Source organism: Bombina bombina, chromosome 3, assembly GCF_027579735.1.
Source record: "Bombina bombina isolate aBomBom1 chromosome 3, aBomBom1.pri, whole genome shotgun sequence".
Taxonomy (NCBI): domain Eukaryota; kingdom Metazoa; phylum Chordata; class Amphibia; order Anura; family Bombinatoridae; genus Bombina; species Bombina bombina.
The window spans coordinates 534,490,047-534,508,780 of record NC_069501.1 but is presented as its reverse complement, the minus strand read 5'-3'; the positions used below and the strand labels follow the sequence as shown (position 1 = coordinate 534,508,780).

General features: G+C 40.9%; 1 protein-coding gene across 1 annotated transcript in view; it reads left to right on the top strand.

Annotated features, from left to right (window-relative positions):
- The window catches only part of KDF1 (keratinocyte differentiation factor 1), a 24,842-nt gene extending 20,005 nt beyond the window's left edge, over positions 1 to 4,837 (top strand). The window contains exon 4 of the mRNA XM_053706993.1: positions 4,258 to 4,837. Coding sequence (XP_053562968.1) covers positions 4,258 to 4,340 — 83 coding nt within the window. The 3' untranslated portion in view covers positions 4,341 to 4,837. The remainder of the gene's footprint in view (positions 1 to 4,257) is intronic.
- Positions 4,838 to 18,734: the final 13,897 nt, after the last annotated feature.

The following is an 18,734-nucleotide window of genomic DNA, read 5'->3' as shown; positions in this document are numbered from 1 at the left end:
TATTAATATACTTTTTACCTCTGTGATTACCTTGTATCTAAGCATCTTCTGCCAGCCCCCTGATCACATGACTGTGACTTATCTATTGACTTGCATTTAGTACTGTGTTGTACTTAATCTTAAAGGACCAGACAACACAGTCGATTTGCATAATCAACAAATGCAAGATAAGACAATGCAATAGCACTTAGTCTGAACTTCAAATGAGTAGTAGATTTTTTTTTTTTGTGACAATTTTAAAAGTTGTCTATTTCCACTCCCCCTGTACTATGTGACAGCAATTAGCCAATCACAAATGCATACACATACCATGTGACAGCAATTCACAAATGCACACACTTATTCTTGCACATGCTCAGTGGGAGCTGGTGACTCAAATTTTAAATATAAAAAGACTGTGCACCTTTTGTTAATGGAAGTAAATTGGAAAGTTGTTTAAAAAGGCAAGCTCTATCTAAATAATTAAAGTTTATTTTTGATTGAGTGTCCCTTTAAATAACCCCCTATGCCTGAACAGTGTTATCAATATGGCCCACATTAACTAACAAGTCTTTTTGTGAAAAGCAATTCAAAAAGCATGTGATAAGAGGCTGCCTTCAAGGGCTTAGAAATTGGCATATGAGCCTACCTAGAGAACAAAGCAAATTTGATGATAAAAGTAAATTAGAAAGTTTATTTTTTATATTATTATTATTATTATTATTATTATTATTACGTTAGTCCAGAGATTTAGATATCAAAATAGAGTATTGCATTGAGCAATGATACTTTTTATTGGACCAACTATACATTTATAAGATTCTATACATTTATAAGACTCTTTCGGAAGAGTGTTTTCCTATTTCAGACTTGAAAAAGGAAACCACTCTTCCGAAAGCTTGTCATCTTATAAATGTATAGTTAGTCCAATAAAAAGTATCATTGCTCAATGCAATACTCCTTTTTTTTTAATTTTTTTTTTTATTAGGGCTGTGCAATTAATTGTGATATGAGTCTATGCAATACCTTAATCTCATGACACTGCATTTTTTTTTTTAATCAAAATAAAAAAAGGTTTAAAGTGGCTTCCTTAAACCTTTCATGACCTAATTGTCTACATTGGATGTAAACAAATTGAAATCACGCGATTGTGCATGGCTTGCCCTCCAGACCGCGATCCCATTCAGAAAGCGCTGTTGGCTTCAGTAAAGCCAAACGGCTAGTAAGTTCCATGCTGTCCTAACAGTGCTAAAGCCCAGCATGAAACGGCCTAACATTGTAAAGAGGTTAACATGTCTGTTCAATCACACACTCTCCAATCCAGCCCAGCAGCAGCACTGATCATTTCTCCGGGGGGGGGGGGGTGCCAGGAAGCTTCCCGTCACAGCATGTAATACTACCCCCACCATTTTACTCGCCTCATTGTTTGTTCCAGTCCTGGGGTGTGGACTGGAGGAGCTCTTTTCTCTGGCCTATTCAATCCAGGATGAACTTGGCTGAAAACCAAATTTATTTATTTATTTTTTTCTTCAAATTCATTTAAAAAAAAAAAAAAGATATATAAAAGATATATAAAAATATATATATATATATATATATATATATATATATATATATATATATATATATATATATATATATATATATACATACATACATACATACATTTTTTTTTTTTTTGCATAATTAGAATAGACTAATGAATGCATCTGAATTGAAAACCTGCAAGCCAATAAAATAACCACACTTTTTTTTATTGAAAGTAACACACTAAAATTGGATAAAAATACCTTAAAACAATATGCTACACAATAATTTTACAAAAAAAAGGCATAAAATGATAATGCCATTTGCAGCCTAAATTTCAGTACATCCCTACTTAAAAGAATATTAAATATCAATATACTGTATTATTCTTTATTTAGTTCTGTGTAACAGAATCAGATTTAAGTTTTTTTTTTCTTTACCAATTATCTAAATAAAGTATAGTCCTAGAAAACTATTATATGCAAAACAGTAAGTCAAGAAATTATGTAGAATTATGTAGAAGTATGCTACACAAAAATTTTACCGAAAACAAACAGGCAAAAAACCAACCAAAAATGTCATTTTCGGCCGAGTAACGTTTCTGCAGCCAAACTTTTGGTTCATCCCTAGTTTTAAATATGTAAATGCAATCATTTTTTTTTCTTATGGCATGGTCCTAAAATAAATAATATAATAAAAATAATGTATGTAGAATGATTTAATTTTGAGTTTGTTTTTTCTCCTTTAGTCTCTGATATGAAACAAAATTAAATATCCCTTTTTAGTTGGACACTATAATTAAGACATTTCCTGGCGCTTGTGTGATTGAGAGCGTAATGTGTGTTATTTTGTGATTCAGTCCAATACCTGCAGATATCTCTACTGGCTCCTAAAAGTGTGTATTGTGCTTGTAGGAAACTAAACAAGTGTGATCTCTTTTGGGGTTTTTTCTAATGTTGTGTTTGCAGAGGATTGCCACCCGGCATGTAATGATATGGATAAAATTGTTATTGTGGGAACGTATTATTTTTGGAGGGAGGATTTATTTTGGAAGATATGCAAATTAACCTATTTAATGTCAGATGTTGCATTACTATGCTACGTACTATAGTCCGTTACTTTTTGCATCAACAGTGTAAATTCTAGTTTCATGTTTTTGCAAATATATTTCTTGCTTTCCTTTTTCCTCCTACAAGAGAGAGTTAGACATCTGTCACCTGACCGACCTCAATGACCATTTGCTGTATACAGGAGGTGGTAAACGACCATCTTTTTTCACAAACTCATTCACTGTGGTGTGTGTGTGTGGTGGATAGACAAAAACCTGTTAATCACTGGGTGAGGTGAAAATGTTGTTTTTATGTGCAGTTTACAGTATGGATTACGCTAAACCCACAATCCATTGTAAAAAAGCATAATAAACAGTAGTTCAATGGAAAACGTCTTAACATGCCCCATATACTGCAGGAAGGATTCCTAGGAGTGGAAAGTTTGTGTTTAGTTTTTATATGGACACTTAACACTTATTGCACATCCCTCTAATAGTGGGTGCTGCCATTTGGGAACCTAGGTTGCATTGCAGGTATTTGAAGGAGAGTTGCTTCACATGTGCAAACACATTAGCACTTAAATGTGGGGAAAGCTAAATTTCAACATGGCAGCACCCATGACTAGAGGGGGGCAGTGAATAACGTCAATACTATAAACACTAAATATTTTTTTTATCTACTATCGCCTTTTCGTATGTTTAAATGGATTACTACATGGGTCAGAAATTCTTACACTGCTTTTGGTGCTGTACTTATCACATGTGGCAGCCAGGCCAATCCGCATCTTCCTCCTTTATTCCCCCTGCACAGTACTCGTAAGCAATGTTTGAGACCTTACACAAGGAACCAAAGTTGCTGCTAAATGGCCCAGGGGATATTAAAGTATTGGGGGGGGTTGCAGGGCAAGGGTTCTAAGATTATTAGAAAAGAAAATGGTTCACACCTAATCGTTGCGTAGATGAAGAATACTTAAAGGGACACTGAACCCAATTTTTTTTTCTTTTGTGATTCAGATAGAGCATACAATTTTAAGCCGCTTTCTAATTTACTCCTATTGTCATTTTTTTCTTTGTTCTCTTGCTTTCTTTATTTGAAAAAGGCATCTAAGCTAAGAAGCCAGCCAACCTTTAGTTCAGAACTCTGGACAGCACTTGTTGATTGGTACTGACTAATCAGCAAGGACAACCCAGGTTCTAAACTTACATTCTTGCTTTTCAAATGAAGATAGCAAGAGAATGAAGAAAAATGATAATAGGAGTAAATTAGAAAGTTGCTTAAAATTGCATGCTCTATCTGAATCACGAAAGATAAATTTTTTTGGGTTCAGTGTCCCTTTAAGCACTGTGCTCATAAAATGGTTGCCTCTGGTTTAATGCATTCACTATATAGATGAAGAATGCAAGCCAGAGATAAGAAAACTATTATGTGGAGATATAGATAAGATGATATTCAGATATAGGAGGCATTATAAGATGTTAAATGTAAATACAAGATGTTAATGTGCAGTATAGATGTTGTACAAGAAGACATAAGGAGAAATGTAGACTATACTTGTCCTATGTATGTGGCTGCAATATGCATGACTTGTTTACACGTAGCACAATGTCTGTCAGTATACCAGGGAATCAGATGTATAAAAGATGTTTAAGTCTTTCATTATTATAAATAATGTGCTCCTTTTCTCGTCATATTTTCAATACAGGGTCTCCCTATCTTAAAGATGACTCCCTGCAGGACACAGAGACTGACTCCTCGGGGACACCATTGCTGAAGGTGTACTGTTAAATCTTGTGAAGCCCTATCTGCACTGCCTTGCAGGCCCTGGAAATAGCTGTGGAACAATACTGATTCTCCGCTGAGGCCAATAGAGCTCCTGAGAGCATTTGTATTGGATTGCTTATATGGTGCAGACTGTTATTGCTTGGTAGCACAAACACTGATTACTTCCCATTGCCTTAAATGTTGAAGCATTGACGTGGGACTTTGGAGCAGAAGGGATTGTTCGTTCTGTTGGAGCTTTTTTTTTTTTTTTTGGTGGTTGTATTGGAAATGTTTACATTGTTCAATTAACAGGTGATCACTTGTACAAAACATTTTTATTTTTTTAATGGCACCATTTTCGGTTCCTTTTTTTCACTTTTTTTTTTTGTTGTTTTAAATTTAAATTCACCTTCATTTGAGGTATCAGCAACCTTTTGACTTTTTTAAACCTTCCACTGCCCCAAGCAGATAAACTGTGTACAATTTATAAATCTACATAAATGATTAATTCTGGGAACTAATCTGAGTGAAAAATGTTTTGTGTAAAAAAACAAACAAAAAAAACACAGTGGTGGGCTAATACAGAAATAGTAGAGTAAAAATGCTATAAAAAAAAAGCTGCGTGGCAGGAACAAACCGGATATGGTGGTGTTGCTGATTGGATAATGGTCCTTTTGTACCAATGGTCAATGTATGACTAATTAGGGCACTATAAGCCTGGATGGGGGGGGGGAAAACAAACTATAGACTGTTAAATACATTAAAATAAAGACTGCCATATTTTTATCAAGTGATGTTCGCTAGAGAAAACTTACTGCCAATGCTAAAAATCTTTGTCATTTTGTCTACTTCAGTACCAGAGAAAATCTAAACTAACAGTTGATCACTACAGCTGGATTAGTAGAATTTAATCGGGGGATACTTATCATTATGTGCATATTGGCAACATAAGCATTATTTAATAGCACATGTTTACCTGCTCAATAGAAATGGCAATGGGTTTGAGTAATGTGACCCCCTTCACAATTTATTTATTTTTAAATTATGCAGTGATAACAGAAGTAAAATGTTAGAGACGCAACTATAATAGCACAGTTATTATTCACTATACTTTTTTCTTATATTTAGTTCCTTACTGTTATGTTGACCATGCGCCATATCTTCATTTTGGCATCTTGGAGCTTAGGTATTGGTGCACATTCACGTATCTGTAATATTGCTGGCTTTTTGTATTGCACACTTCAGGTTGGTTTACACGATACAGAGTGAAAGCTTTATTTTTGTAGTGGCTGCAATACTTTGTCTTTTTATATGTATGTAACATTTAAAGGGACATGAAACTCAAAATAAATTTTCTTTCATGATTCAGAGCATGTGATTTTAAAACTTTCTAATTTACTTCTATCGCATTTGCTTCATTCTCTTTATACCCTTGTTGGAAAAAGCAGCAATGCACAACTGGGAGCTAGTTAACACATTGGGTGAACCAATAACATGAGGCATATATGTACAGCCAATCATCAGCTCTGAGTCTACCTAGGTAGCGTTTTCAAAAAGGGATACCAAGACAACAAAACAAATTAGATAATAGAAGTAAAATGGAAAGTTGTTTAAAATCTGAATAGAAAAGAAAGAAACATTTTGGTTTCATGTCCCTTTTTAAAGGGACACTGAACTCAAATTTTTTCTTTTGTGATTCAGATAGAGCATGCAATTTTAAGAAACGTTCTAATTTACTCTATCAATTTTTCTTCGTTCTTTTGCTATCTTCATTTGAAAAAGACTGTAAAAAACAATTTCCACAGCACCAATGAATCAGGAAAAAAGTTCAACAAACTTGTCTTTTATTAATCCATTTCAGCTTATACAAAGCACTGGCACACAGCAGCATAAAGCTCCATTTGAAAAAGAAGGAATCTAAGCTTTTTTTTTTGGTTCAGGACGCTGGACAGAGCTTGTTTAGTGGTGGGTGAATTTATCCAGCAATCAGCAAGAACAACCCAGGTTGTTCACCAAAAATGGGCCGGCATCTAAACTTACATTCTTGCATTTCAAAAAAAGATACCAAGAGAATGAAGAAAATTTGTTAATAGGAGTAAATTAGAAAGTTGCTTAAAATTGCATGCTCTATCTGAATCACGAAAGAAAAAATTTGTGTTCAGTGTCCCTTTAAGCAGTTTATGAAAACTACAAAAATCTAACCCTTCCACGCTGTATTGTATGTACCAAGCCAAATCGCACAATATATCTTATGAAAAAGTTTGCAACATCGCAGATATGTGAATGTTTACCAATTCTGTCACAGGGATCAATAATGTGTAAGCTCCACAATTGTGGTGCCCAGTATGAAATGCAGTTTCACTAACCAGCATCAGTAATGGGTTAAACTAAGAAAATAGTTCTGAAGAGAGTTGCAAAAATGGGAAGAAAAAAAAAATAGAATGGAGAAGAGCTGAAGTTGTGTCCAGTAGTTTAATGTTCTTTTTTAAATTAATATGAAACCCAACATGATTCAGATAGAACACTGGTATTCAAACCTGTCCTCAGGCCTCCCTAACAGGCTAAATTTAGAAGATATGTAAAATGGAGCACAGGTGAAACAAAACAAATTATGCTTACCGGATAATTTTCTTCTGACGGGAAGAGTCCACAGCTGCATTCATTACTTTGGGAATTCAGAACCTGGCCACCAGGAGCAAGCAAAGACACCCCAGCCAAAGGCTTCAAATACCTCCCTCATCCCTGAGTCATTCTGCCAAGGGAACAAGGAACAATAGGAGAAATATCATGGTGAAAAAAAAAAAAGGTGCCAGAAGAACAGCATTTTTTTTTTACTGCTGACACATAGATAAAATGCCAGCGGGAGCTGTTGACTCTTCCCGTCAGAAGAAAAGAAAATGATCAGGTAAGCATACTTTGTTTTTCTTATTAAATGGGAAGAGTCCATAGCTGCATTCATTACTTTTGGGAAAACACTGAATGCAAACAAAGGGCGGGTACATAGTGGTGGCCCCTTCAAAAGGCACCACAGCCTGAAATTACCCGACACCCTATAAAAACTCCTAAACGACAAGGGAAAAACCGGAAGCCCAGGTAACTGCTCATCAGTTACATAACCTGCAAAGCCAGGCTAGAGACCACTCAGACCCAGAGTCTGCTGAGCACAAGGCCTCCGAGGATCCAGCCCAGTGGCTCTCGATGCCCATGAAAAATACCCCTAAAGTCAAAAACCTATCTAACCCTGAGGGGGAGAATAGAGGTCCTCATAAGAGATCCAAAGGACCATCCCACACAGGCTCAAATCAAGCTTAGAGCAGCCACAGGACCACTGCCCAGGAAAACTAACTCCCTAGAAGGACAAGGACTAGAAAAATAAGTCCATACTCGGGGAAAAAATGTCACTAGGATGAACAGAAGACCACCCTCATATCCCTGACACAGCACCATCCCACATATGGTGTTCCAGAAAATTGCGAGTTCCCTATTGCATCATGGCCAAGTCAAACCCCAATCAGGTTAGACAAGCAGACAGGAGAACTGTCCTAGCAGTTAAAAAGAGCTCTCAAAGAGAACGCAAAGCCACCTGTAAACAAGAACTCACAATGACCAATCTCCAAGGCAGCAAAGCTGACCATAAGCCATCATGGGACTCGTCCCACCAAGAAGCGTTGAAAAATCTTAATAGCTCCCGACCAGAAATTTCCAGGGCTCAGAGGAGCGTCCCATCCCAGCAGCAGACGCCACCAGAATAGAGATGGACACCAAGAGTCCACACACCGAAAGGGAGGACAAACTCAAAATAGTTAAGTCAACACTGCACAGAGCAGACCCACCTTCCCTCCAGCATAACGGTCCCAGCCCAAAGGCTAGTGAAAGACTTGGGACAAGAGTCCCAGACCGTCGGAAGAAAAAAGGATGAATCTACAAGGAATCAAAACCCCAGAGTAGAACTCGGACTGCTATTAAAACTGGCATGCTCGAAGAGTTATGACAGGTAACTTCATGCTCGGGTCCGAAAACCCCTACATTGCAGCCTTCCAGAAGAAGGAACACTCCCCCAGGGAAGAAAATACTCTGACCCCCAGCATCTTAATACCAGAATCCAGTTAAGCAGAACCGCTTATGCCCGTTCCAGGCAAGAGACGTGGTCCTAAGCCAGAGTCCTCGAAAAACGGAAGCGATTGAAAGATCTAAGTTCCTGAGGAAACTATCAGCTGCCTCCCATGGTAGGAACGCACCCAGACAGAGCCCACCACCATCTAAAGTCCGTAGATGTAGAATACCTAGCAACAGTCTCAAACCCAAGAGTTTGAAAAAACTCCTGACCAGTTGAAGAAAAGGGCAACCAGTACCCTTGGATCACAAGGCTACCCTCAGTAGACCGGCCGAATGACCTGATCCACATGCTGATAAAGAGGAAGGTCATTCCCCAGATCAGCGAAAATCTGTGACCATGGACTTCCTACCCTCAAGTCCAAAAGGCTAGATCTGCAAAAGGTCAAAGGATAGCACCCAAGAGTCTAAAGACCATGGTATGACAAGGGGCAGTTCTGAGATTGAAAAGACTACAGTCTCCAACAATCCTTACCGGATCGGTCTCCCAAAATCCCTGCAACAGAAATAACAATGGGAGCCTCGCAGCTCCTGACAGAAAAGGCAGGGTGGCCCCTGCACTCCACGTACTGGAGCAAAGGAAACACTGAGAAAAAAAAGGCATGCTCTGCACTTCCATAACAGATAATCCAACCCAAAACGGGAAGGAAAGCAAATCGCCACCGCAAAAGGAATGCAACTGGGCTACAAGAGTCAACATCTGGAAGATCCCGCAAGTGAAGATGTAAATTGTCCATCACCCGGAATACCAGACCTCCAGAGGTCATTCACATCTCCAGACTGTACAGGAGTGGAAAACTACGGTTCCAAATCCCCAGGGACCCTTAGGAACCCCAGTGACGTCTTGGAAAAAGTTGGTTACGTAACTCAAGCGAATTGTAGTACCTGGTATTCCATCCAAGTACTAACTAGGCCCAACCAGTACTGCTTAGCTTCCGAGATCGGGCATAGTCAGGGTGGAGTGGCCGTAGGCCCATGGACAGGCCAACTTGTATCGGAACTCCCAACCTTCCTCTCAGAAGCGTAGTAGGATCCGAGCCTGGAGTCCATATCAATAGGCCAAGTGACATTCCGAATCCGACAGGATAATCAGCACCGCGAGGGTAACATGAACCCAAGGAACAGCAGATAGCGCCCAACCAGTACCTGCCCGGTACAAGGACACCCCAAAACCGACCAAGAAAAGTCAACCCAAAGGTTCGATAATATGATTAGAACATAACTTTGTTCCTAACCAAATGTGCACAACTTCCTAGGAAGCACCCATGCGACCACAAAATCGCAAGTATCGGTTCCAGAGAAAGAACGTTCCCAAAATGGAAATTATATTAGATGTGAGCTTATTAAAAACAAATCAAATACATCCTATCCGCGGGTGAACGCCCAAGGTGAAGGGGTACGCCAACAGGACCAGCCGATCAGAGGCCCCATTCACCCGAGCTCAGAACTGGAACTGATACATATAAGAAAAACGGAGACGTTAAGGAGATAAGCTTCATCCCCAACCATCTAACCCAGCTTGCCATCCGGCATCTAAGGCCTCAGCCCACTAGGACTGGAATCTTCTAGCACCGTCAAAACATGCCTTAGAACACAAAGACATGCCAGCCTCTAACGGAAGGTGAATTATCCCTCGCCGGATCAATAAATGACCTGGGCCCCTGAAGCCTCAGAGGTTGACTCTTCCCCAGAAGGCCGAACTGAATCAGGCAATCCCATGCCTGACGGGCCCTGGTTGACAGAACACGGACAGTACCTTAAAAATATTTCACTTGGGAGATATGTGAGCCAGCTCCATAGATATGGCCATGCGGAAACATGCCTTAACCTCTGGAGGAAACAAGCCACCTTCTGGAGGAGTAAAGGCCATAGGGATACCTGCTTGCGTAGCAAAGAGGTTCTGGGGCTCGTGCCTCACCGGTCATAGAATCCTCTGGGACGGATGGCTTAACACACTCGAAGGTCCCTGAGTCCGGAGAAGAGAGTCCTCGAAAACAGCAATCGGAACATAACTGATGGGCATGGATAACCCGGGCCATTTCATATTCATCACAAGACGCATTCTCTGCATCAGAGACATCCGTGTCTAAAAAATCAGAACCCTCCATAATCTTGGGATTACAAAAATGACAAACACTAACTGGCACCCTTTTTACACACCCAACCAACAAGCAGACTCTGTTGCCACACAGTCAGCATACGGAGGTGGAAAACAACGCAACCACACCCGGTCATGAGGTGCACCATGCCAGTCACAAAAAGAGCAATTGATAAGGCTGTTATGTTCTGAAAAGCCATGAGTCAAGTATTACTACACATTAGCAGATAGAACCACATAACAACATGATTAAAGATGGGATCATGAATGCTGAAAAGTACAGACAGGTTTTAATTCATCATGCCATTCCTTCTGGAAAGTGCCTAATTGGGAATGGTTTTATTTTTCAGCATGACAACAAATCCCTAGCACACTGCTAATGCAGTGAAATCATATTTGGAGGGAAAAAAACAGCTGATAAAACACTGACAGTCATGGATTGGCCTCCACAGAGTCCAGACCTGAATATTATAGAGTCAGTATGGGATCACCTGGACAGAGAAAGATATGACAACAAATCTAAAGAAGAACTCTGGGAAGTGCAGAAGAAGCCTAGTATAATATACCAGAAGATTACTTCAGGAAAGTCTCCCCAAAAGAATTCAAGATGTGCTTGGTCCCAAGGGAGATCACACTAAATACTGACTTTTGCCTGAAGAAGCCTTTCTGTTATGTACACAATTTTTTTTTAAAAAAAACAAACAATTTTCATATTTTCTGTCTATCTTAAAGGGACAGTCAACTCCAAACATTTTTGTTGTTTATAAAAGGTAGATAGATAATCCATTTATTACCCATTCCCCAGTTTTGCACAGCCAACATGGTTATATTAAAGGGCCAGTAAACCTAAGAAATGTTATGTAATTCTGCACATAGTGCAGAATTTTATAACATTAGCTTAGCTCCAGATTTCTAAAGTGAAGGGTTAAATAGATATCTTGCAAAGAAAACAGAACGCCGCTCCTGGCTCTACGGAGCGGGTCTGTTTTCTTCTGCTAAGCGCATCACGGGCACGCTGTCTATTCACAGCGTGCCGATTACGCTATTAAAATCAATGTAGCTCGCTCCAGCTCTGGTAGCGAGCTACATTAATTTTAATAGCGCGATCGGGCTGGCTGTGATAAGACAGCGTGCCCAGATGTGCTTAGGTAGAAGAAAACTGCCCCGCTCAGTAGAGCCAAGAGCGGTGTTCTGTTTTCTTTGCGTGATATCTTTTTAATTATTCACTTTTGAAATCTGGAGCTAAGCTAATGTTATATAATTCTGCACTATGTGCAGAATTATATAACATTATTTCCTAGGTTTACTGGCCCTTTAATGTACATTTAACCTCTGATTACCTTGTATCTAAGCTTCTTGACAGCCCTCTGATCACATGGCTATTTATTTTTAAAAGGTATTGACTTACATTTTAGCCAATTAGTACAGTGTCATCCACAGCTCAAAGGCGTGAGCACAATGCTATCTCACTAGCACACATGAACTAGCAGTCTCCTATTTTGAAAAGCAAATACAAAAGCATGTGATAAGAGGCTGTCTGTAGTAGCTTAGAAACAGGCAGACATTTAAAGATTTAAATGCTGTAAAGTATAATATAACAATGTTGGTTGTGTAAAGCTGGGGAATGGGTAGTAAAGGTATTATCTTTCTTTAAACAATAACAATTTTGGTGTTGACAGTCCCTTTAACGACATACGTCGTACAGGGTACGTCTTGCACAAACTGGTCTTTAAAGACCAGCGATGTACCTGTACGATGTTGGGGTCGAAAGCGGCTGGAAGCGATCCTGATCGCTTCCAGCCGCTTTCCAGTTATTGCAGTGATGCCTCGATATCGAGGCATCACTGTAATAACATTTTTTACCATCCGATGCAGAGAGAGCCACTCTGTGGCCCTCTTTGCACCGGACACCAATGGCCGCAATCGTTGGTGGTTGGGCGGCTATCGATGGATTGCTAAGTGCAGTGGTGGGCGGGGTAGCTGGGGCACGTGCACGGGGAGGGAGCGTGTGGGAACCATTACACTATGGAACAGTTTGTTAACATTTAGAGGGGGAATACAAAAGTATTCTACAAAATTGAAGTGATCTGGGAGGGGGTGGGGGGGGTGTCAACCAGGTTGTGAGAATTTCTGTTTTGTAGCAAGTACCTTAGCCATCATATGCTCACTACCTAGTCTTGTGTATCATGTTTTTGGTGTCAAGCAGGCTGTGAGAATTTGTTTTGTAGCAAGTTGACACCCCGCCAGTACTTAAGATGGCGGGGACAATTGTGGGGTGGGGGAGGGAAGAGAGCTGTTTGGGAGGGATCAGGGGGTCTGATGTGTCAGGTGGGAGGCTGATCTCTACACTAAAGCTAAAATTAACCCTGCAAGCTCCCTAATTTACCCCTTCACTGCTAGACATACACGTGTGATGTGCAGCGAGCGGCATTTAGCAGCCTTCTAATTACCAAAAAGCATCGCCAAAGCCATATATGTCTGCTATTTCTGAACAAAGGGGATCCCAGAGAAGCATTTACAACCATTTGTGCCATAATTGCACAAGCTGTAAATAATTTCAGTGAGAAACCTAAAATTGCAAAAAAATTTAAGTTTTTTTTTTAAAATTTGATCGCATTTGGCGGTGAAATGGTGGCATTAAATATACTAAAATGGGCCTAGATCAATACTTTGGGTTGTCTACTACACTAAAGCATGCTCCCTAATTAACCCCTTCACTGCTGGGCATAAAACACGTGTGGTGCGCAGTGGCATTTAGCAGCCTTCTAATTACCAAAAAAGCAACGCCAAAGCCATATAAGTCTGCTATTTCAGAACAAAGGGGATCCCAGAAAAGCATTTACAACCATTTATGCCATAATTGCATAAGTTGTTTGTAAATAATTTCTGTGAGAAACCTAAAGTTTGTGAAAAAGTGAACAATTTTTTTTATTTGATCGCATTTGGCGGTTAAATGGTGGCATGAAATATACCAAAATGGGCCTAGATCAATACTTTGGGATGTCTTCTAAAAAAAATATATACATGTCAAAGGATATTCAGGGATTCCTGACAGATATCAGGGTTCCAATGTAACTAGCGCTCATTTTGAAAAAAAGTGGTTTGGAAATAGCAAAGTGCTAATTGTATTTATTGCCCTATAACTTGCAAAGAACATGTTAACATTGGGTATTTCTAAACTCAGGATAAAATTTAGAAACTATTTAGCATGGTTGTTTTTTTGCTGGTTGTAGATGTGTAACAGATTTTGGTGGTCAAAGTTAGAAAAACATAATTTATGCTTACCTGATAAATTTATTTCTCTTGTAGTGTAGTCAGTCCACGGGTCATCCATTACTTATGGAATATATCTCTTCCTAACAGGAAGCTGCAAGAGGATCACCCAAGCAGAGCTGCTATATAGCTCCTCCCCTCACATGTCATATTCAGTCATTCGACCAAAACCAGACGAGAAAGGAGAAACCATAGGGTGCAGTGGTGACTGGAGTTTAATTAAAATTTAGATCTGCCTTAAAGACAGGTCGGGCCGTGGACTGAACACACTACAAGAGAAATAAATTTATCAGGTAAGCATAAATTATGTTTTCTCTTGTTAAGTGTAGTCAGTCCACGGGTCATCCATTACTTATGGAATACCAATACCAAAGCTAAAGTACACGGATGAAGGGAGGGACAAGGCAGGAACATTAAACAGAAGGAACCACTGCCTGAAGTACCTTTCTCCCAAAAATAGCCTCCGAAGAAGCAAAAGTGTCAAATTTGTAAAATTTTGAAAAAGTGTGAAGTGAAGACCAAGTTGCAGCCTTGCAAATCTGTTCAACAGAGGCCTCATTTTTAAAGGCCCAGGTGGAAGCCACAGCTCTAGTAGAATGAGCTGTAATCCTTTCAGGAGGCTGCTGTCCAGCAGTCTCATAGGCTAAACGTATTATGCTACGAAGCCAAAAAGAGAGAGAGGTAGCCGAAGCCTTTTGACCTCTTCTCTGTCCAGAGTAAACGACAAACAGGGAAGAAGTTTGACGAAAATCTTTAGTTGCCTGCAAATAGAACTTCAGGGCACGGACTACGTCCAGATTATGCAAAAGTCGTTCCTTCTTTGAAGAAGGGTTAGGACACAGTGATGGAACAACAATCTCTTGATTGATATTCCTGTTAGTAACTACCTTAGGTAAGAACCCAGGTTTAGTACGCAGAACTACCTTGTCTGAATGAAAAATCAGATAAGGAGAATCACAATGTAAGGCAGATAACTCAGAGACTCTTCGAGCCGAGGAAATAGCCATCAAAAACAGAACCTTCCAGGATAACAGCTTGATATCAATGGAATGAAGGGGTTCAAAGGGAACGCCTTGAAGAACGTTAAGAACTAAGTTTAAGCTCCACGGCGGAGCAACAGTCTTAAACACAGGCTTAATCCTAGCTAAAGCCTGACAAAAAGCCTGAACGTCTGGAACTTCAGCCAGACGTTTGTGTAGAAGAATAGACAGAGCAGAAATCTGTCCCTTTAACGAACTAACAGATAAGCCCTTTTCTAAACCCTCTTGTAGAAAGGACAATATCCTAGGAATCCTAACCTTACTCCATGAGTAACACTTGGATTCGCACCAATATAAATATTTACGCCATATCTTATGGTAACAGGCTTCCTAGCCTGTATTAAGGTATCAATAACCGACTCCGAGAAGCCACGCTTTGATAGAATCAAACGTTCAATCTCCATGCAGTCAGCCTCAGAGAAATTAGATTTGGATGGTTGAAAGGACCCTGAATTAGAAGGTCCTGTCTCAGAGGCAGAGACCATGGTGGACAGGACGACATGTCCACTAGGTCTGCATACCAGGTCCTGCGTGGCCACGCAGGCGCTATCAGAATCACCGAAGCTCTCTCCTGTTTGATCTTGGCAATCAAACGAGGAAGCATCGGAAATGGTGGAAACACATAAGCCATGTTGAAGACCCAAGGGGCTGTCAGAGCATCTATCAGCACCGCTCCCGGGTCCCTGGACCTGGATCCGTAACAAGGAAGCTTGGCGTTCTGGCGAGACGCCATGAGATCCAGATCTGGTTTGCCCCAACGACGAATCAGTTGAGCAAAGACCTCCGGATGAAGTTCCCACTCCCCCGGATGAAAAGTCTGGCGACTTAGAAAATCCGCCTCCCAGTTCTCCACGCCTGGGATGTAAATCGCTGACAGGTGGCAAGAGTGAGACTCTGCCCAGCGAATTATCTTTGAGACTTCCAACATCGCTAGGGAACTTCTGGTTCCCCCTTGATGGTTGATGTAAGCCACTGTCGTGATGTTGTCCGACTGAAATCTGATGAACCTCAGAGTTGCTAACTGAGGCCAAGCTAGGAGAGCATTGAATATTGCTCTTAATTCCAAAATATTTATTGGGAGGAGTTTCTCCTCCTGAGTCCATAATCCCTGATTCTTCAGGGAGTTCCAGACTGCGCCCCAGCCTAGAAGGCTGGCGTCTGTTGTTACAATCGTCCAATCTGGCCTGCGAAAGGTCATCCCCTTGGACAGATGTGGCCGAGAAAGCCACCATAGAAGAGAATCTCTGGTCTCTTGATCCAGATTTAGTAGGGGGGACAAATCCGAGTAATCCCCGTTCCACTGACTTAGCATGCACAATTGCAGCGGTCTGAGATGCAGGCGCGCAAATGGTACTATGTCTATTGCCGCTACCATTAAGCCGATTACTTCCATGCACTGAGCTACTGACGGGTGTGGAATGGAATGAAGGACACGGCAAGCATTTAGAAGTTTTGATAACCTGGCCTCTGTCAGGTAAATTTTCATCTCTACAGAATCTATAAGAGTCCCTAGAAAGGGAACCCTTGTAAGTGGTAATAGAGAACTCTTTTCCACGTCCACCTTCCACCCATGCGACCTCAGAAATGCCAGAACTATCTCTGTATGAGACTTGGCAGTTTGAAAACTTGACGCTTGTATCAGAATGTCGTCTAGGTACGGAGTCACCGCTATGCCTCGCGGTCTTAGTACCGCCAGAAGTGAGCCCAGAACTTTTGTAAAGATTCTTGGAGCCGTAGCTAATCATAAGGGAAGAGCTACAAACTGGTAATGCCTGTCTAGGAAAGCAAATCTTAGGTACCGATAATGATCCTTGTGAATCGGTATGTGAAGGTAGGCATCCTTTAAGTCCACTGTGGTCATGTACTGACCCTCTTGGATCATGGGAAGGATGGTTCGAATAGTTTCCATTTTGAATGATGGAACTCTTAGGAATTTGTTTAGGATTTTTAAGTCCAAGATTGGTCTGAAGGTTCCCTCTTTCTTGGGAACCACAAATAGATTTGAATAGAATCCTTGCCCGTGTTCCGTCCGCGGAACTGGGTGGATCACCCCCATTAGTAAGAGGTCTTGTACACAGCGTAGAAACGCCTCTTTCTTTATTTGGTTTGCTGATAACCTTGAAAGATGAAATCTCCCTCGTGGAGGAGAAGTTTTGAAGTCCAGGAGATATCCCTGAGATATGATCTCCAACGCCCAGGGATCCTGGACATCTCTTGCCCAAGCCTGGGCGAAGAGAGAACGTCTGCCCCCCACTAGATCCGTTTCCGGATAGGGGGCCCTCTCTTCATGCTGTCTTAGGGGCAGCAGCAGGTTTCTTGGCCTGCTTGCCCTTGTTCCAGGACTGGTTAACTTTCCAGCCCTGCCTGTAACGAGCAACAGCTCCTTCCTGTTTTGGAGCAGAGGAAGTTGATGCTGCTCCTGCCTTGAAGTTAAAAAAAGGCACGAAAATTAGACTGTTTGACCTTTGATTTGGCCCTGTCCTGAGGTAGAGCATGGCCCTTACCTCCCGTAATGTCCGCTATAATTTCTTTCAAGCCGGGCCCGAATAAGGTCTGCCCTTTGAAAGGAATATTAAGCAATTTAGATGTCACGTCAGCTGACCAGGATTTAAGCCATAGCGCTCTGCGCGCTTGGATGGCGAATCCGGAGTTTTTAGCCGTAAGTTTGGTTAAATGTACGACGGCATCAGAAACAAATGCGTTAGCTAGCTTAAGTGCTTTAAGCTTGTTCATAATTTCATCCAATGGAGCTGTGCGAATGGCCTCTTCCAGAGACTCAAACCAGAATGCCGCCGCAGCAGTGACAGGCGCAATGCATGCAAGGGGCTGTAAGATAAAACCTTGTTGAACAAACATTTTCTTAAGGTAACCCTCTAATTCCTTATCTATTGGATCTGAAACGGCACAACTATCCTCCACCGGGATAGTGGTACGCTTAGCTAAAGTAGAAACTGCTCCCTCCACCTTAGGGACCGTCTGCCATAAGTCTCGTGTGGTGGCGTCTATAGGAAACATTTTCCTAAATATGGGAGGAGGGGAAAAAGGCACACCAGGTCTATCCCACTCCTTGCTAATAATCTCTGTAAGCCTTTTAGGTATAGGAAACACGTCAGTACACACCGGTACCGCATAGTATCTATCCAACCTACATAATTTTTCTGGAATTGCAACCGTGTTACAATCATTCAGAGCCGCTAATACCTCCCCTAGCAATATGCGGAGGTTCTCAAGCTTAAATTTAAAATTAGAAATCTCTGAATCCAGTCTCCCTGGATCAGATCCGTTACCCACAGAATGAAGCTCTCAGTCTTCATGTTCTGCAAACTGTGACGCAGTATCTGACATGGCTCTCACCTCATCCGCGCCCTCTGTCCTTAACCCAGAGCTATCGCGCTTGCCTCTTAATTCTGACAATTTAGATAATACTTCTGTCATAAAAGTAGCCATGTCTTGCAAAGTGATTTGTAAGGGCCTCCCTGATGTACTTGGCGCCACAAAATCACGCACCTCCTGAGCGGGAGGCGAGTTAGTCGGCATAACTTCCCCCTCGTTGTCTGGTGATAATTTCTTTACATGTAAAGATTGACTTTTATTTAAAGTAACATCAATGCAATTAGTACACAAATTTCTATTGGGCTCCACATTGGCCTTTAAACATAGTGAACAAAGAGATTCATCTGTGTCAGACATGTTTAAACAGACTAGCAATGAGACTAGCAAGCTTGGAAATACTTTTCTAAATAAATTTACAAGCAATATAAAAAACGCTACTGTGCCTTTAAGAAGCACAAAAAGCTGTCACAGTTGAAATAACAATGAACCAAAATAGTTATAGCAACCAATTTTTCACAGTAAATGTATTAAGTTAGCAAAGGATTGCACCCACCAGCAAAT